General features: G+C 45.9%; 1 protein-coding gene across 1 annotated transcript; it reads left to right on the top strand.

Annotated features, from left to right (window-relative positions):
* The first annotated feature begins 8172 nt into the window (after positions 1 to 8172).
* Positions 8173 to 20190, top strand: MSRB1 (methionine sulfoxide reductase B1). The gene is made up of 4 exons (XM_056533690.1): positions 8173 to 8329; positions 14184 to 14326; positions 16455 to 16569; positions 19818 to 20190. The coding sequence occupies exons 1-4, from the start codon at positions 8275 to 8277 to the stop codon at positions 19847 to 19849; spliced, it is 345 nt and encodes a 114-aa protein (XP_056389665.1). The 5' UTR covers positions 8173 to 8274; the 3' UTR covers positions 19850 to 20190.
* The last annotated feature ends 547 nt before the right edge of the window (positions 20191 to 20737 follow it).

Here is a 20737-nt window from a genome sequence, read left to right on the forward strand (position 1 = left end):
TACGTTTCCGCACGGAGCCCCTTCTTATGAGCATCGGATCTCATCATGAGAGGATTGAACTTTTGGTCCTCCCCAATTGCACCTCGGAGATTCTCCTTGGACTTCCCTGGCTTCAACTTCATTCCCCAACCCTGGATTGGTCCACTGGGGAGATCAAGAGTTGGGGGTCCTCTTGTTCCAAGAACTGTCTAAAACCGGTTCCCAGTAACCCTTGCCGTAACTCTGTGGTTCCTCCAGTAACCGGTCTCCCCAAGGCCTATATGGACTTCGCGGATGTTTTCTGCAAAAAACAAGCTGAGACTCTACCTCCTCACAGGCCTTATGATTGCCCTATCGACCTCCTCCCGGGTACTACTCCACCCCGGGGCAGAATTTATCCTCTCTCTGCCCCAGAGACTCTTGCCATGTCCGAATACGTCCAGGAGAATCTAAAAAGGGGCTTTATCCGTAAATCCTCCTCTCCTGCCGGAGCCGGATTTTTCTTTGTCTCCAAAAAAGATGGCTCCCTACGTCCTTGCATTGACTACCGCGGTCTTAATAAAATCACGGTTAAGAACCGCTACCCCTTACCCCTCATCTCTGAACTCTTTGATCGCCTCCAAGGTGCCCACATCTTCACTAAATTGGACTTAAGAGGCGCCTATAACCTCATCCGCATCAGAGAGGGGGACGAGTGGAAAACGGCATTTAACACCAGAGATGGACACTTTGAGTATCTGGTCATGCCCTTTGGACTGTGCAATGCCCCTGCCGTCTTCCAAGACTTTGTCAATGAAATTTTTCGTGATCTATTATACTCCTGTGTTGTGGTATATCTGGACGATATCCTAATTTTTTCTGCCAATCTAGAGGAACACCGCCGGCATGTCCGTATGGTTCTTCAGAGACTTCGTGACAACCAACTCTATGCCAAAATTGAGAAATGTCTGTTTGAATGCCAATCTCTTCCTTTTCTAGGATATTTGGTCTCTGGCCAGGGACTACAGATGGATCCAGACAAACTCTCTGCCGTCTTAAATTGGCCACGCCCCTCCGGACTCCGTGCTATCCAACGCTTTTTGGGGTTCGCCAATTATTACAGGCAATTTATTCCACATTTTTCTACCATTGTGGCTCCTATCGTGGCTTTAACCAAGAAAAATGCTGATCCCAAGTCCTGGCCTCCTCAAGCAGAAGACTCCTTTAAACAACTCAAGTCTGCCTTTTCTTCGGCTCCCGTGCTCTCCAGACCTGACCCTTCCAAACCCTTCCTATTGGAGGTTGATGCCTCCTCAGTAGGAGCTGGAGCTGTTCTTCTACAAAAAAATCCTTCCGGGCATGCTGTCACTTGTGGTTTTTTCTCTAGGACCTTCTCTCCAGCGGAGAGGAACTACTCCATCGGGGATCGAGAACTTCTAGCCATTAAATTAGCACTTGAGGAATGGAGGCATCTGCTGGAGGGATCAAGATTTCCTGTTATTATCTACACCGACCACAAGAACCTCTCCTACCTCCAGTCGGCCCAACGGCTGAATCCTCGCCAGGCCCGGTGGTCTCTGTTCTTTGCCCGATTTAATTTTGAGATTCACTTTCGTCCTGCCGATAAGAACATTAGAGCCGATGCTCTCTCTCGTTCCTCGGATGCCTCAGAAGTTGATCTCCCTCCGCAACACATCATTCCACCTGACTGCCTGATCTCCACTTCTCCTGCCTCCATCAGACAGACTCCTCCAGGAAAGACCTTTGTTTCTCCACGCCAACGCCTCGGAATCCTCAAATGGGGTCACTCCTCCCATCTCGCAGGTCATGCGGGCATCAAGAAATCTGTGCAACTCATCTCCCGCTTCTATTGGTGGCCAACTCTGGAGACGGATGTTGGGGACTTTGTGCGAGCCTGCACTATCTGTGCCCGGGATAAGACTCCTCGCCAGAAGCCCGCTGGTTTTCTTCATCCTCTGCCTGTCCCCGAACAGCCTTGGTCTCTGATTGGTATGGATTTTATTACTGATTTACCCCCTTCCCGTGGCAACACCGTTATTTGGGTGGTCGTTGATCGATTCTCCAAAATGGCACATTTCATTCCTCTTCCTGGTCTTCCTTCTGCGCCTCAGTTGGCTAAACAATTTTTTGTACACATTTTTCGTCTTCACGGGTTGCCTACGCAGATTGTCTCGGATAGAGGGGTCCAATTCGTGTCTAAATTCTGGAGAGCTCTCTGTAAACAACTCAAGATTAAATTAAATTTTTCCTCTGCATATCATCCCCAGTCCAATGGACAAGTAGAAAGAATTAACCAGATCCTGGGTGATTATTTGCGACATTTTGTTTCCTCCCGCCAGGATGACTGGGCAGATCTCCTTCCATGGGCCGAATTCTCGTATAACTTCAGGGTCTCTGAATCTTCCTCCAAATCCCCATTTTTCGTGGTGTACGGCCGTCACCCTCTTCCCCCCCTCCCTACCCCCTTGCCCTCTGGTCTGCCCGCTGTGGATGAAATTTCTCGTGACCTTTCCATTATATGGAGAGAGACCCAAAATTCTCTCTTACAGGCTTCTTCACGCATGAAGAGGTTCGCGGATAAGAAAAGAAGAGCTCCCCCCGTTTTTTCCCCTGGAGACAAGGTATGGCTCTCCGCTAAATATGTCCGCTTCCGTGTCCCTAGCTACAAGTTGGGACCACGCTATCTTGGTCCTTTCAAAATTCTGTGTCAAATTAATCCTGTCTCTTATAAACTTCTTCTTCCTCCTTCTCTTCGTATCCCTAATGCCTTTCACGTCTCTCTTCTCAAACCACTCATCCTCAACCGTTTTTCTCCCAAATCTGTTCCTCCCACTCCTGTTTCCGGCTCCTCGGACGTCTTCTCGGTCAAGGAGATTTTGGCTGCCAAAAAGGTCAGAGGAAAAAATTTTTTTTTAGTAGACTGGGAGGGTTGTGGTCCTGAAGAGAGATCCTGGGAACCTGAGGACAACATCCTTGACAAAAGTCTGCTCCTCAGGTTCTCAGGCTCCAAGAAGAGGGGGAGACCCAAGGGGGGGGGTACTGTTACGCCGAGCGCTCCGGGTCCCCGCTCCTCCCCGGAGCGCTCGCTTCACCTCCTCCGCTGCAGCGCCCCGGTCACGTCCTCTGACCCGGGGCGCTGCGATCCTGCTGCTAGCCGGGATGCGATTCGCGATGCGGGTAGCGCCCGCTCGCGATGCGCACCCCGGCTCTCCTACCTGACTCGCTCCCCGTCTGTTCTGTCCCGGCGCGCGCGGCCCCGCTCCCTAGGGCGCGCGCGCGCCGGGTCTCTGCGATTTAAAGGGCCACTGCGCCGCTGATTGGCGCAGTGGTTCCAATTAGAGTTATCACCTGTGCACTCCCTATATTACCTCACTTCCCTTGCACTCCCTTGCCGGATCTTGTTGCCTTAGTGCCAGTGAAAGCGTTCCTTGTGTGTCCCTTGCCAGTGTTTCCAGACCTTCTGCCGTTGCCCCTGACTACGATCCTTGCTGCCTGCCCCGACCTTCTGCTACGTCCGACCTTGCTTCTGCCTACTCCCTTGTACCGCGCCTATCTTCAGCAGCCAGAGAGGTGAGCCGTTGCTAGTGGATACGACCTGGTCACTACCGCCGCAGCAAGACCATCCCGCTTTGCGGCGGGCTCTGGTGAAAACCAGTAGTGGCTTAGAACCGGTCCACTAGCACGGTCCACGCCAATCCCTCTCTGGCACAGAGGGTCCACTACCTGCCAGCCGGCATCGTGACAGAGGTATTACATGTTCTATACTACTCTTTACCTGTATTACTGAAGTGCATGCACTGGCTGGTGTCTGGTAGCGCCCCCTACAGTACAGGGAGGTATTACATGTTCTGTACTACTCTTTACCTGTATTACTGAAGTACATGCACTGACTGGCTGCCTGGTAGCGCTCCCTACAGTACAGGAAGGTATTACATGTTCTGTACTACTCTTTACCTGTAGTACTGAAGTGTATGCACTGACTGATGTCTGGTAGTGCCCCCTACAGTACAGGGAGGTATTACATGTTCTGTACTCTTTACCTGTATTACTGAAGTGCATGCACTGACTGGCTGCCTGGTAGCGCCCCCTACAGTACAGGGAGGTATTACATGTTCTGTACTCTACCTGTGCCAGGGTTAGCTTCTCCTTTAGACACCAAGTAAGGGAGGCTCCATTTTACTTTTTTTTAGGACATTGTGTGTTCTGTACAGGACCCTGAAGAAGCTCCTGTCCTCTACATAGACCAGTGTTTCCCAACGAGGGTGCCTCCAGCTGTTGCAAAACTACAACTCCCAGCATGCCAAGAGTTGTAGTTTTGCAACAGCTGGAGGCACCCTGGTTGGAAAACACTGAAATAGACAGTGATTACAGCTCCCAGCAGATCTTTCTTACTTTTATATATAAGGATTTGCTTTATCTATATTAGTTATCTACTTATTTTTCTTTAATTCTCACTTTTTCCTATTTTTGGATGACATTTTGGTGGCTTCAGAACCAATTACCAGGTTTCCATAGAGTTCTGGTCTCAACATACAATGGTTTCAACTTACAATGGTCGTCCTGGAACCAATTCATATTGTAACTTGAGGGACCACTGTCGTAAATAATAAAATGTAAATAAAATGTAAATATGAAGCCCCTCCCCGAGTAAAAATGTATTCACCCCTTTTTTCCATTTTACAACAAAAAATAAATAAAAATAATAATAATTAATAAACATATTTGGTATTGCTGTGTGTGTAAATGCCCGAACTAATCAAATTTAATGTTAATGATCCTATTCGGTGAACAGTGTCCAAAATTGCTGCGAGTTGTAGTTGTGCAACAGCTGGAGGCACCCTGTTTGGAAAATATTGGTATATGACAATATTCTTGCTTTCAGGTTTCAGGCAATGGTTGTCATTAGAGATGAGCGAACTTACAGTAAATTCGATTCGTCACGAACTTCTCGGCTCGGCAGTTGATGACTTATCCTGCGTAAATTAGCTCAGCTTTTAGGTGCTCCGGTGGGCTGGAAAAGGTGGATACAGTCCTAGGAAAGAGTTTCCTTGGACTGCAGGATAAGTCATCAACTGCCGAGCCGAGAAGTTCGTGACGAATCGAATTTACTGTAAGTTCGCTCATCTCTAGTTGTCATGATTCACCCTGAAACCTGTATAGGTATTAGCTCAGGGGTACAGAAATGACTTATTGAAATGAATTATTTGTTACAGGTTTCAGGGTTGTCATGGCTCATGACCTGAGTCTATAGGAAAGCTGCAACAACACACTTGGTAGAGACCACATAGGTAAAATTATTAGGTTGGGCACTGCTACTCTAGAGCAGTGTTTCCCAACCAGGGTGCCTCCAGCTGTTGCAAAACTACAACTCCCAGCCTACCCGGACAGCCTTCGGCTGTCCGGGCAGGCTGGGAGTTGTAGTTTTGCAACAGCTGGAGGCACCCTGGTCGGGAAACACTGCTCTAGACAATGACTGGTTGTTCCGTTGGGAATTGTAGTTTTACCACAGCCTCTATGCCACAGACTGGGGATCACTACCCTAGAGCGTCCATTTAAAGGGTACCTTTCATCCCAAAAAAAACTTTTGATATAGTACAGATTAATGTATGCAGAATAACTTTCCAATTGCATGTTATTAAAAAAATATGCTTCTTTCTATTTAATTTTCAACTTTGAAAAAAATGACCACTAGAGGTCTCCCTACGAGTCCTGACCGCAAGCCCTTTTTTTTTTTTTATAGATTTCAGACTCATGCTGGAGTCCTAAATCTCAGACTGCAGCCAGGACACAGACAAGCTCAGCACTGCTCCCTGCCTGTCAATCAGACAGGCAGGAGCCAGCACTGTGCTCATAGCACAGCAGGGCATATTCCTGACTCTGCCTTACTGCATGCCCTCATTCATTTTACTATCTGAGCTCCGATCATTCTTCTCTCTGCACATGCAGTTGTAAACAGAGAGGAGAAGATTCAGAGCTGCCAGCTGAGCTTGTCTGTGTCCCGGCTGTAGTCTGAGACTTAGTAATCCAGTATGAGTCTGAAATCTATAAAAAGGGCTTGTGGCCAGGACTGGTAGGGACTCGGGAGACCTCTAGTGGTTATTTTTTCAAAGATGAAAATTTGATAGAAAGAAGCATATTTTTTAATAACATGCAATTGGAAAGTTATTATAGATTAATGGATGCAGAATAACTTTCCAATTGCATGTTATTAAAAAAATATATCCTTCTTTCTATTTAATTTTCCACTTAGAAAAAATGACCACTAGAGGTCTCCCTACCAGTCCTGGCCGCAAGTCCTTGTTATAGATTTCAGACTCATGTTGGAGTCCTAAATCTCAGACTGCAGCCAGGACACAGACAAGCTCAGCACTGCTCCCTGCCTGTCAATCAGACAGGCAGGAGCCAGCACTGTGCTCATAGCACAGCAGGGCATACTCCTGACTCTGCCATACTTACATGCCCTCATTCATTTTACTATCTGAGCTCCGATCATTCTTCTCTCGGCACATGCAGTTGTAAACAGAGAGGAGAAGATTCAGAGCTGCCAGCTGAGCTTGTCTGTGTCCCGGCTGCAGTCTGAGATTTAGGACTCCAGCATGAGTGTGAAATCTATAAAAAGGGCTTGCGGCCAGGACTGGTAGGGAGACCTCTAGTGGTAATTGTTTCAAAGTGGAAAATTTGATAGAAAGACGCATATTTTTTGATAACATGCAATTGGAAAGTTATTCTGCATACATTAATCTATAATATATCAAAAGTTTTTATTAGCCATTAGCGTATTAGCCATTTTCTAATAAAAAGTTTCCATAGGACAGTGTTTTCCAAACAGTGTGTCTCCAGCTGTTACAAAACTACAACTCCCAGCATTCCCATCAGCTGTAATTTTGCAATAGCTGGAACATCTATGGTTGGTACATTGATATAGAACATCTATGCCTGGCACCTGTGAGAGTGGTTGGCACATTGCAGTGGGTTCTCTGGCTGGCACAGTTAGGGCTATTTCCCATATTCATATATGTGTGTGTATGTTTGTTCCAGCATAACTTTCAAACAGCTGGAGATTGGTACATGGTACTTTTATGTCTAATAAAAATATAGTAGAGTTTAGGGATGTCCGACAATCTCCAAGAGAAAAAATGCACAGTCTATATAAGTCTATGTGACATTGAATACATCTACGAATCACATTTCTCTCAGCCTGCGGTGATTGCCCAGGAGTTTAAAACATCCTGGCAATGGACCAACTTGATGATAAAGTATGATTTAACTGCCCGCAGGCAGGTGCAGAGAGGAGTTAGTGCAGAGAAAGGGAGAGGGGATGGACCAGGCAGAGGTCTGCATGCCAATCTGGGAAAGTACTATGAGCTCCACTGTGTACTGCGTGACACCCAGCTTTTCCAGTCTCCTAAAGAGCTCCAATATGGCAAAGTATGATTTAACTATCCAGCAGGCAGTTGCAGACAATAGTTAGTACAGGGGCAGAAAGAGGGCGGAACGGGGGAGAGAAGATTAATTTCAGGCTGAAAGAAGGGTGATGGAGGAAAGAAGACATCAGTGCGGGGAGAGGGCATGGCAGCGCTGGAATGCGGGGAGGACGAGCAGCCTATCACTGCTGGGGCATCAGAAGACTGAAAAAGCTGTGCGGCATGCCACCCAGCTTTCCCTGTTTTCTGAAGAGCTCCTATATGGCTGCTTTACCCAGATATTCCTCTAAGGAGACTGGGAAAATACTGTGAGCCCTGCACTTGGTGCCACCCAGCTTTCCAAGTCTCCTGAAGAGCTTCAATATGGCTGTTTTTTTCCCCCAATCGTGTTTTATGTCCTCACTGAATCGTAGTCGCTCGGAGAAGCATTTATATGCGGTTTTATTTATTTTACCTTTATGTCGATTTATTTTTTCACAACAAATCTGTTACAAAACAGGAAAGCGGCTGATGCAACCTCTTACATACGAGGATACTAATCCTTACACAAGAAAACAAGAGCACAGAGGGAAGATTTCCTCTCCTATTAAGGTGATAATTATCAGAGACATCAAAAAACTAGGGACCCCTCATAACAAACTAAGCTGCACCCTAAAAATCTGTGCAAATCAAGATCCTTTCCCCAACCAATATGGCCGTCAAACCCTGATACACACGCACAAGCAGGACGCAGCCACGCCTGGTGATGACGCAATGACTCCGCCTCCTCCACACACTTTCATACAACACGCTGATGATCGAGTCTATTCCAGTAGTGAAGTGGACGGTGGCCGGCGAGGGTCAATATTAGACAGCTCCTTTGGACAACGCGATGTCGTTCTGCTCGTTCTTTGGTGGGGAGAAATATAAGGATCACTTCGAGAATGGTAACGAGATCTTGTAGATCACTATAGATCCCTCACAGGCTGCAGAAACTTGTGTAATGATCCTATGTAATGTTATGGGGGTAAAGTGCACTGGGTGGATTGTTGCATAATGTTGTCTCTCTAGTTGTTGTAGCTGTTTTGCTAGTTTTGCTGCCAGTTATCAACTACAAGTCCCAGCATGACAGTGTTTCCCAACCAGGGTGCCTCCAGCTGTTGCCAAACTACAACTCCCAGCATGCTGGCTGTCTGGGCATGCTGGGAGTTGTAGTTTTGCAACAGCTGGAGGCACCCTAGTTGGGAAACACTACAGCATGCGATGGTTCCGTACAGCTGACGGGGCGTGCTGGGAGTTGTAGTTTTGCAACAGCTGGAGGCACCCTAGTTGGGGAAACACTACATCATGCCATGCGTCTTATACGGCGAATACACCCCTATGGCGGCGGTCCCTGCGGCCATCAACGGCCGGGACCCGCAGCTAATACAGGACATCACCGATCGCGGTGATGCCCTGTATTAACCCTTCAGACGCGGCGATCAAAGCTGACCGCCGCGTCTGAAGGGAAAGTGACACTAACCCGGCTGTTCAGTCGAGCTGTTTGGGACTGCCGCGATTTCACCGCGGCGGTCCCGAACAGCCCGACTGAATAGCCGGGTTAGTGCTTACAGGACACCGGGAGGGACCTTTCCTGCCTCCTCCGTGTCTTCTCCGTTCAGGGATCCCCTGTATGCCGGCGCTCTCCTTCCTAGTCATCACGTCGTCGTGTACGTGCGTCGGCGTGCGTAACAACGTGATGGCGGCGACGGAGAGCGAGGATACCCGGCCGGCAGCAGAGACGTTCCAGAGCGACGGGGACACGGCGACAGCGATGGAGCGACATCCAGGCCAGCGGTGACGGGTCCGGAGCGGCGGGGACACGTGAGTATTACCTCCTATGCAGTGGTCTTCAACCTGCGGACCTCCAGATGTTGCAGAACTACAACTCCCAGCATGCCCGGACAGCCAACGGCTGTCCGGGCATGCTGGGAGTTGTAGTTTTGCAACATCTGGAGGTCCGCAGGTTGAAGCCCACTATTGGGTTCAGAATCTTTATTTTTTTTAGATTTTGCACCTATAAATTGGATACTTCTTATACGCCGGTGCGTCCTATAGGGCGAAAAATACGGTATTTCATTTCAATGAGCCGGTCTGAGTGAAACATTCTGTCCGGTCGGCTCATTTTTTGCGCCGTATGCGCTTTTACAACCGGACCTAAAACAGTGGCTGAACGTTTCACTCCGGCCGGCTCATTGAAATGAATGACATACGGGAGCGCATAGAAAGGTATACGGGAGCGCGAGGTTTCAGCTCCCCCCTACCGTATGCGCTCCCGTATAGAAATCGTGATGTAAACCCAGCCTAAGGCTGTTTTTCCACTTTTTTATTTTGCGCAAAACACACACGCACGGCAATGTTAAGCCCACATTTTTATTTATTTTTATGTGTTTTTTTTTTTGAGTCGATAAGGGGGGGGGAATCCATAGTCTCGGAAACGCTGCATTTCTTTTAAAACTATCCCCCTGCCCCCCCCCCCCCCCCCCAACTAAACAAAAGAAAAATACGAAACACGAAAAGTGGAAACAGAGCCTCATGCAGTTAGGCTAGAGCTGTGTACCCCCAACCTGTGGCTGTCGCAAAACTACAACTCCCAGCATGCCCACTGTTCAGTTGTAGTTTTGCAACAGCTGGAGAACCACAGGTTGCCAGAGATTGTTTCCCGGTTTCTTTGTGGTGGAGGCAACTTGTGCGCGTTCCCATGGCTTCTCAGTCGCTTCTTGCGTTGCGGTACAGTCGCAGCATGATCTGCAGGTGACTTCAATGCTTCCCTCCGGAAAACAACGCTGCGGTGTTCACCCACCATGCAGGTAAATCACCAATGTGAAAAAAATAATAATACAATGCTCAGGTGAGCGCTCCACACACCCCAGGAAGGTCCATAAATAGTTGGCGTGCGCTCTCCAACATCTTCCCCGCTTTATTATTCTTGATAAGAGTGACAGCGATAAGATAACGCAGTGTTAGCCTTCAGCTGTTGTCAAACTACAACTCCCAGAATGCCGTCCTTTGGCTGTCCAGGCATGTTGTGAGTTGTAGTTTTGCAACAGCTGGAGGCGCACTGGTTGGGGGAAAAACAGATGATAAAATGGAAGCCCTGACTAGAGATGAGCGAACTTACAGTAAATTTGATTCGTCACGGACTTCTCGGCTCGGCAGTTGATGACTTTTCCTGCATAAATTAGTTCAGCTTTCCGGTGCTCCCGTGGGCTGGAAAAGGTGGATACAGTCCTAGGAGACTCTTTCTTAGGACTGTATCCACCTTTTCCAGCCCACCGGAGCACCTGAAGGCTGAACTAATTTATGCAGGAAAAGACATCAACTGCCGAGCTGAGAAGTTCGTGATGAATCGAATTTACTGTAAATTCGCTCATCTCTAATTGTATGTTGAAACCATTGTATGTTGAGACCATAACTCTATGGAAACCTGGTAATTGGTTCTGAAGCCACCAAAATGTCATCCAAAAATAGGAAAAGGTGAGGATTAAAGATAAATAAGTAGATAATTAATATAGATAAAGCAAATCCTTACATATAAAAGTAAGAAAGATCTGCTGGGAGCTGTAAATCACTGTCTGTCAGTGTTTCCCAATCAGGGTGCCTCCAGCTGTTGCAAAACTACAATTCCCAGCATGCCCGGACAGCCGTTGGCTGTCCAGGCATGCTGGGAGTTGTAGTTTTGCAAAAGCTGGTGGCACCCTGAAACACTGCTCTATACAGATGTAGCGGAGTTGAACTGTCGCCCCGTGCCATACATCCTGCCGAGTACGCCAAAACCTATTATATCATTATAGATGGTTTATGTAGAGGACAGGAGCTTCTTCAGGGTCCTATACAGTACACAGTGTCCCAAATGGAGCCGCCCTTACATGGTGTCCAAAAGGAGCAGCTAACCCTGGCACAGGTAAGGAGTACAGAACATGTAATACCTCCCTGTACTGTAGGGGGCGCTACCAGACACCAGTCAGTGTATACACTTCAGTAATACAGGTAAAGAGTACAGAACATGTAATACCTCCCTGTACTGTAGGGGGCGCTACATGACACCAGTCAGTGCATACACTTCAGTAATACAGGTAAAGAGTAGTACAGAACATGTAATACCTCCCTGTACTGTAGGGGGCGCTACCAGACACCAGTCAGTGCATACACTTCAGTAATACAGGTAAAGAGTACAGAACATGTAATACCTCCCTGTACTGTAGGGGGCGCTACCAGACGCCAGTCAGTGCATACACTTCAGTAATACAGGTAAAGAGTAGTACAGAACATGTAATATCTCCCTGTACTGTAGGGGGCGCTACCAGACACCAGTCAGTGCATACACTTCAGTAATAGAGGTGATTTACCAGTAAAATGCCCATTCTGATTGATCAGTTCCTCCAGTTGTGACACGTTTCAATGTCCATAACATTGTATGTTGAGTCTGGTTTCAACTTACAATGGTCCAGAAAAGACCATTGTATGTTGAAACTATTGTATGTTGAGGCCATTGTAAGTTGAGGGATCACTGTATGTAAGTTTTACAGGTACGGAGATTTGTCCTAACGTGTGTAGAGGAAGAGTGGTGCTGTTGCCCATGGCAACCAATCAGATTTCTGCTTTCAATTTTTAAAAAGGCCTCTGACCTCTGAAAAATGAATGAAGCCATCTGATTGGTTGCTATGGGCAACTGCACCATATATCTCCCCGAGTCTCCCTTTTGGGCTTTGTTCACATGGCAGAATTTCCGAGCGGAGTTCCGTGGGAATATTCTGCTGCCGCAGAGACCGCACGGAGTCGGCCGTGTGAATATGGCCTAAAGCTGAGGTTGTCCCCTGCTCTACTCAACCTACTGAAGAATGTCCTTTAAAGGGGTACTCCACTGGAATTTTTTTTTTTTTTTTTAAATTTATTTACTTTTTTCCAACTGATGTCGGAAAGTTAAACAAATTTGTAAATTACTTCTATTAAAAAATCTTAATCCTTCCAGTACTTATCAGCTTCTATATGCTCCACAGGAAGTTCTTTTCTTTATGAATTTCCTTTCTGTCTGACCACAGTGCTCTCTGCTGACACCTCTGTCCATGTCAGGAACTGTCCAGAGCCGGAGAGGTTTCCTATGGGAGATTTGTTCCTGACATGGACAGAAGTGTCAGCAGAGAGCACTGTGGTCAGACAGAAAAGAAATTCAAAAAGAAAAGAACTTCCTGTGGAGCATACAGCAGCTAATAAGTACTGCAAGGATTAAGATTTTTTTTTTTTTATAGAAGTAATTTACAAATCTGTTTAACTTTCTGGCACCAGTTGATTAAAAAAAAAAAAAAAAAAATGTTTTCCACCGGAGTACCCCTTTAAAATGGTTATCCAGGAATAGAAAAACAGAGGTAATTTCTTTCAATAGCCTCTTCTGTCTCCAGGTTGGGTGTGGTTCTGCAGCTCAGTTGCATTGAAATAAATGGAGCCAAGCTGTAATAGCGCACACACACAACCCAGGGACAGACGTGGAGCTGTTTTTGAAAGAAATTAGCTCTGTTTTTCTATTCCTGGATGAACCCTTTAATGGTTACATGGGAGGTTACTTATTACCCCTTATTACCCCTTGGATGGTTATATAGGAAGTTACTGATTAGTAATCTGCAGGGCACGGAGGTTCTTCTAGGAACTCACTGACTGCTGTCACACGGCTGCGGTGTTGTCACAATAGATTTTCTGCACGAGTCATTCAGGGCACAGGATAGAAGGAGAAGTATGAAGTCTCTTGGTGTAATGGTTCCCCTGCGCTTCCTCTTAAGGAATTACTAGTTATGCAATTTCCCAATGCATTGCTCCACTGACATTAGGGAATGATTCAGTGTTTCCCAACCAGGGTGCCTCCAGCTGTTGCAAAACTACAACTCCCAGCATGCCTGGACAGCCGCAGGCTGTCCTGGCATGCTGGGAATTGTAGTTTTGCAGTAATCATTCACATACACCAGTATTTACCAGACAAGGTGCCTCCAGTTGTTGCGAAACTACAACTCCTCGCATGCCCGGACAGCAGAAGGCTGTCCAGGCATGCTGGGAGTTGTAGTTTTGCAAAAATCATTCACCTACAAAAGAGTTCTCCAACCAAGGTGCCTCCAGCAGTTGCAAAATTACAACTCCCAGTATGCCCGACAGCTAAAGGCGCTCCTGTCAGCATAAGCCAGTGTTTCCCAACCAGGGTGCCTCCAGCTGTTGCAAAACTACAACTCCCAGCATGCCCGGGCAAGCCTTTGGCTGTCCGGGCATGCCGGGAGTTGTAGTTTTGCAACAGCTGGAGGCACCCTGGTTGGGAAGCACTGGCATAGGCCAATATTTCTGCAGAACCACTTAGTGCAGTGTTTCCCAACCAGTGTGCCTCCCAGCTTTTGCAAAAAACTACAACTCCCAGCATGCTCAGAAAAAAAAACCACACTGTGTATGCAGATTTTTAGGTGTGCGTCAGTTGCTAAATTTCCCCCCTTTGAGTTATTTCCGCAGTGTATTTACTGCAGAAAATCCGCAGTGGATTTTGCCACCATTGACTTCAATGGGTCAGCAGAAAATCCGCAATAGAGGCAGATTTGCAGATTTTCCTTCGGAGCCATTGAAGTCAATGTTAGCAAAATCTGCTGCGGATTTTCCATAGCAAATACGCTGCGGAAATTCTGCAGGTAATCCGCCAGTGTGAACGTACCCTTAAAGTATATACTGAAGTTTAAGAAATGTTGTGTAGTGTTATCTGTATACTGATGGGGTCTTTTTTTCTCTCTTCCCCAGGGTTTTACGTCTGCGCCCAGTGCGGGTACGAGCTGTTCTCCAGCCGCACCAAGTTTGAGCACTCGTCCCCCTGGCCGGCCTTCACCGAAACCATCCACGAGGACAGCGTCTCTAAGTATGTAGAGCGGCCCAATGCTCTTAAGGTAAGAGATGGCAAGGAGAGGGCTCTGTGCCATATACACTAACTACTGGGGGCTTCTACCTGATAGGGGGATTCCCTACCTAACTCCTGGGGGCTTCTACCTAATAGGGGGATTCCCTACCTAACTCCTGGGGGCTTCTACCTAATAGGGGGATTCCCTACCTAACTACTGGGCGCTTCTACCTAATAGGGGGGATTCCCTACCTACCTACTGGGGGCTTCTACCTAATAGGGGGATTCCCTACCTAACTACTGGGGGCTTCTACCTAATAGGGGGATTCCCTACCTAACTACTGGGCGCTTCTACCTAATAGGGGGGATTCCCTACCTAACTACTGGGGGCTTCTACCTAATAGGGGGATTCCCTACCTATCTACTGGGCGCTTCTACCTGATAGGGGAATTCCCTACCTAACTACTGGGGGCTTCTACCTAATAGGGGGGATTCCCTACCTAACTACTGGGGGCTTCTACCTAATAGAGGGATTCCCTACCTAACTACTGGGGGCTTCTACCTAATAGGGGGATTCCCTACCTAACTACTGGGCGCTTCTACCTGATAGGGGGATTCCCTACCTAACTACTGGGGGCTTCTACCTAATAGAGTGATTCCCTACCTAACTACTGGGGGCTTCTACCTAATAGGGGGGATTCCCTACCTAACTACTGGGGGGCTTCTACCTAATAGAAGGATTCCCTACCTAACTACTGGGGGCTTCTACCTAATGGGGGGGTTCCCTACTTAACCACTGGAGGCTTCTATGCAATGGGATAATTCCCTAACTACTGGGGCTTCTATGCAATAGGGGGATCCCCTAACTACTGGGGCTTCTATGCAATAGGGGGATCCCCTAACTACTGGGGCCTTCTACCTAATAGGCAGGGGGGATTCCCTAACTACTGGGGGCATATATTAAAGGGGTACTCCGCCCCTAGACATCTTATCCCCTATCCAAAGGAAAGGGGATAAGATGTCAGATCGCCGGGATCCCGCTGCTGGGGACCCCGGGGATCGCTGCTGCAGCACCCCGCTATCATTACTGCGCAGAGCGAGATCGCTCTGCACGTAATGACGGGCAATATAGGAGCCGGAGCAGCGTTACGTCACGGCTCCGCCCCTCGTGACATCACGGCCCCTGCCATAGACTTGCATTAAGGGGACGGGCCGTGATGTCATGAGGGGCGGAGCCATGACGTCACACTGCTTCGGCCCCTGTATCGCCCGTCATTACGCACAGAGCGAACTCTCTCTGTGCAGTAATGATGGCGGGGTGCTGCAGCGGCGATCCCCGGGGTCCCCAGCAGCGGGACCGCGGCGATCTAACATCTTATCCCCTATCCTTTGGATAGGGGATAAGATGCCAGGGACGGAGTACCCCTTTAAAGGAGTACTATTGTGCAGAAAGATGTGTCCTTTATCCAAAGGATATGGAATAAGTTTAAGATCGCAGGGGGTCCGACAGCTGGGACACCCTGCGATCTCCTTCGGGAGATACCTGAACGCCGTATGTCTGGCTCTCCTATTGAGATACATGGAGGGGTGTGGGGAGTGTTCACATGCCCGATCTCTGGGGCAGCAGTAGGACCCCCACGACCTAAAACTCATCCTTTATCCCAGTGTTTCCCAACTAGGGTGCCTCCAGCTGTTACAAAACTACAACTCCCAGCATGCCTGGACAGCCGAAGGCTGTCCAGGCACGCTGAGAGTTGTAGTTTTGCAACAGCTGGAGGGGCCCTGGTTTGGAAACACTGCCCTATCCTTTGGATAGGGGATACATTTTCCTTCGCAATAGTTCAGTAGCGTCAGTGAGGGCCTCATATTACCTTTTGCCTAAGTCTCCACAAAGTCGCCTCTACTGTCACATGACATTAAAAAAAAAGTCGCTAATTGGTATTGGTGAGTACTTGAGAAAAAAAAGTATTGGTTTTTGTATCCTGTCTTTTTAAAAAAAATTGGTATCGGGACATCCCTAGTAGTTTTCTGCAGCCTGCGGCCCTCCAGCTGTGGAGTTACAGTCCCACCGTGGCAGGAGTTTGCAGACCACTCTAATATGTTCTCTATACATTGCCCCATAACATGCCCTCTTGTTATCAGCTTCCATATGATGTCTTTTTATTTTATCTCCGCAGGTATCATGTGGGAAGTGCGGCAATGGACTCGGCCACGAGTTTCTGAACGATGGTCCCAAGAGAGGCCAATCCCGCTTCTGAATATTCAGCAGCTCGATCAAGTTCATCCCTAAAGGTAACAGTTCCCCAAGAAAAAAAATAAATAAATATATATATATATATATATATATATTGCTCAAAAACATAAAAGGGAACACTAAGATAACACCTCCTAGATCTGAATGAACTAATCGTATGAAATACTTTCCTCTTTACATAGTTGAATGTGACAACAAAATCACACAAAAATTATCAATGGAAATCAAATGTATCAACCCATGGAGGTCTGGATATGGAGTCACCCTCAAAATCACAGTGGAAAACCCCACTACAGGCTGATCCAACTTTATGTAATGTCCTTAATACAAGTCACAATGAGGCTCAGTAGTGTGTGTGGCCTCCACGTGCCCGTATGACCTCCCTACAATGCCTGGGCATGATCCTGGTGAGGTGGAGGATGGTCTCCTGAGGGATGTCCTCCCAGACCTGGACTAAAGCATCCGCCACGCGTTCCTGCAGGACTTGACCCCTGATGGGAGGGGGCGTAGCCGTGACGTCACAACCCTACGACGCTTCACCTGATGCTCTAAACCAACTCCGGGTGCAGCAGGGAGACCCCCGATATCAGACATGTTATCCCCTATCCTTTGGAAAGGGGATAACCCGTCTAGCAGCGGAGTCCCCCTTTAACACTTGGGGGGGAATTTAACATTAGCACAGATTTTATTTTTTTTATTTTTTATGCGTAACCTGCTGCGCATAAAAGTGTGTGGTTTTCCCATTTTTTATTTATTTCCCATTTTTAAACCTAATTATATTGCGCACGTCACGTCATAAATTTACGCAAATTAAAGGAAGCCCCTGGATAGTGCGAAAAAAGGGTGTAAAGCTCACACCTACGCCAGCCGGTCACTGGAGTACATTTGCGCAAAATGAAAAATTTTGCTCACCAACCGGTTTATCTGCTAACCACAACAAGAAAAATGCCGAAGCCGGCGCAGACAACATAAAAATAGCGCAAAATTAGATGAGAATTTCAGTGCGAGAGTCAATTCGTGAAAAAAAAACGCAGTGTTTTTATTTAGCTACGTAATTCTCATCTACTTTTGCGCTATCTCCATGTTGTCTGGACACAACCGGATGCATCTTTTGGCATACGGTTTTCAAAGGAGAGTCAATGCATACGGTTTTCAATACGGTTCCGTACGGTTTTCACGTTGAAAAGTAAACGGGAACTGTACTGCAAAAACGTGGTGTGAATGCAGCCTCATAGGGGACAAAGCACCACCCCTGTCCTCAGGTTGTGTGCGGTTTTGCAACTTTCCTCCATTCACTTCAATGGAACTGTGCTGCAATACCACACACAACCTGAAGACAGGGGTGGCGCTGTTTTTCAAAAGAACATAAACCTATAAAGTCCTATATATATGGCTCCAGATAAAGGTAAAAATGGTAGTAGGAAGGGGTTAACAACCTAACAACCACAGAACAAATATATATATATATATATATATATATATATATATATAGACAAAGAATAAGTCAGCCAGCACTTTGTCTGTATTGCACATACGGGGGAGTGGCTACCTCCATGTTGGCCTTGCACCCCACCCACCTCTATCAGGTGTGTATATAAGGTGTCTTGGATGTTCCAGACCCTGCCATGCTTACTGAACTGTTCACACAGAGGCATATTCACAGTGTAGGGTCCGTCCCAATGAGGCCACCTTATCGCGGTGGGGCGGTCCAAGCTATTTGACCGCCGGCGGAGACAAATTTGCGAGCTAAGTGTCTCACTATTTCATAGTTTCACATTTGCATCTATTACACCATAGCTGTATAGCTCTCCATGTTTTATCTGCATATTCATGTTTCACCTATATCCTTGTGCTGGCAGTGTGCTGCTGCATTCTTCTGTTGCTGTGTGTGTATGTATGTATATATGTATATATATATATATATATATATATATATATATATACACACCTCCAAAGGCGTAACACAATGTAACCCCAATAAAAAAAAATTGGAGACAATTCAGTATATGAAAATATATATTTTTATTTATAAAAAGACTTAGATCTATAAAATGTACATAATAGACGGAATAAAATAAATATATAAATATATATATCTCAATGTATATTAAAAAAAAAAAAGGTTCATCTCAAGATAAAGAAATGAGTTAATTATAATGTAGCAGGATGCAGGGGGAAAGAAGAGAGATCCTGATATATTCCAAGTGTAAAACACAATAAATACCCACAGGATGGGGGGGGCATGTGTGAGAAAAAATGGAGTAAGGTAGATACAAAGCTGCTGGATGATGACAAAGTACAAGTGCTCAAAACAAATTAAAGGGGTACTCCGGTGGAAAACTTTTTTTTTTTTTTTTTTTAAATCAACTGGTGCCAGAAAGTTAAACAGATTTGTAAATTACTTCTATTAAAAAATTGTATTCCTTCCAGTACTTATTAGCTGCTGAATACTACAGAGGAAATGGTTTTCTTTTTGGAACACAGTGCTCTTTGCTGACATCACGAGCACAGTGCTCTCTGCTGACATCTCTGTTCATTTAGGAACTGTCCAGAGCAGGAGAAAATCCCCATAGCAAACATATGCTGCACTGGACAGTTCCTAAAATTGACAGAGATGTCAGCAGAGAGCACTGTGCTCGTGATGTCAGCAGAGAGCTCTGTGTTCCAAAAAGAAAACCATTTCCTCTGTAGTATTCAGCAGCTAATAAGTACTGGAAGGATTAAGATTTTTTTTTTTATAGAAGTCATTTACAAATCTGTTTAACTTTCTGGCACCAGTTGTTTAAAAAAAAAAAAAAAAAAAGTTTTGCACCGGAGTACCCCTTTTAACAATTTTTTTATCTTGAGATGAACCTTTTTTTATATACATTGATATATATTTATTTTATTCCGTCTATTATATACATCTTATAGACCTACGTTTTTTTTTTATAAATAGAAATATGTATTTTCCTATATTGAATTGTGTCTTATTTTTTATTGGGGTTACATTGTGTTACGCCTTTGGTGTTTTTAGGTATATTTATATATATATATATATATATATATATATATATATATAATATATATATATATATATATATATATATATATATATATATATATATATATATATATATATATTATATTTTCATAAGAAATCAACTGTTACTCTAATCCTGGATAACTCCTATAACTGCAGCCGGTGACATCTTTCCCCACGACATGATTTGTGGTTTTTCACATTCACTATATATAGACGTGTTTCCCAGAAATACGTGTTAATTGCCTTCTTCACCTTGTCCAGACAAAGTCGATGGGGGAGCGGATCGAGCTTAAATTAACACCACAGCCGCCGTGACGCACGCGGAACCTTCCCCGGACGCTCCATCGCCGGATGACTCGGATGAGGTAAAGCCGTCGCCGGACGTCTCATCTGAAGAAAAACTACGCGATGATGTCCGATGTGGTTCGACGCGTCTTTTTCGGAGTTGCCAACATTGCACCCGCACCGTTCTTTACCACCCTCTCCTCATATCTGGGTCACAGCAACCAGTTATTTCATATGGACCATAAACGCCAGGAATGGCAGTGAAGGGTTAAACGTAACTGGTTAATTTTAAAGGGGAACTCCGGTGGAAATTTCTTTTTTTTTTTTTTAAATCAACTGGTGCCAGAAAGTTAAACAGATTTGTAAATTACTTCTATTAAAAAATCTTAATCCTTCCAGTACTTATTAGAAGCTGTATGCTACAGAGGAAATTCTTTTCTTTTTGGATTTCTTTTCTTTCTGACCACAGTGCTCTCTGCTGACACCTCTGTCCATGTCAGGAACTGTCCAGAGCAGGAGAGGTTTGCTATGGGGATTTTCTCCTGCTCTGGACAGTTCCTAAAAAGGACAGAGGTGACAGCAGAGAGCACTGTGGTCAGACAGAAAAGAAATTCAAAAAGAAAAGCACTTCCTCTGTAGTATACAGCTGCTAATAAGTACTGGAAGGATTAAACATTTTTAATAGAAATTATTTACAAATCTGTTTTAACTTTCTGGAGCCAGTTGACTTAAAAAGACCTAAAAAAAATGGTTTTCCACCGGTGTACCCCTTTAAAGATGGTTCCCTTGACGACGTAACAATGAGCCTTATGTAATTCTCATTGATTGTAGTCACATATCAGACACTCCCATCCGGTTTCAAAGGTAGTCTTAGAATATGATACAAACAGCGCCAC

Source organism: Hyla sarda, chromosome 8 (genome assembly GCF_029499605.1).
Source record: "Hyla sarda isolate aHylSar1 chromosome 8, aHylSar1.hap1, whole genome shotgun sequence".
Taxonomy (NCBI): Eukaryota; Metazoa; Chordata; class Amphibia; order Anura; family Hylidae; genus Hyla; species Hyla sarda.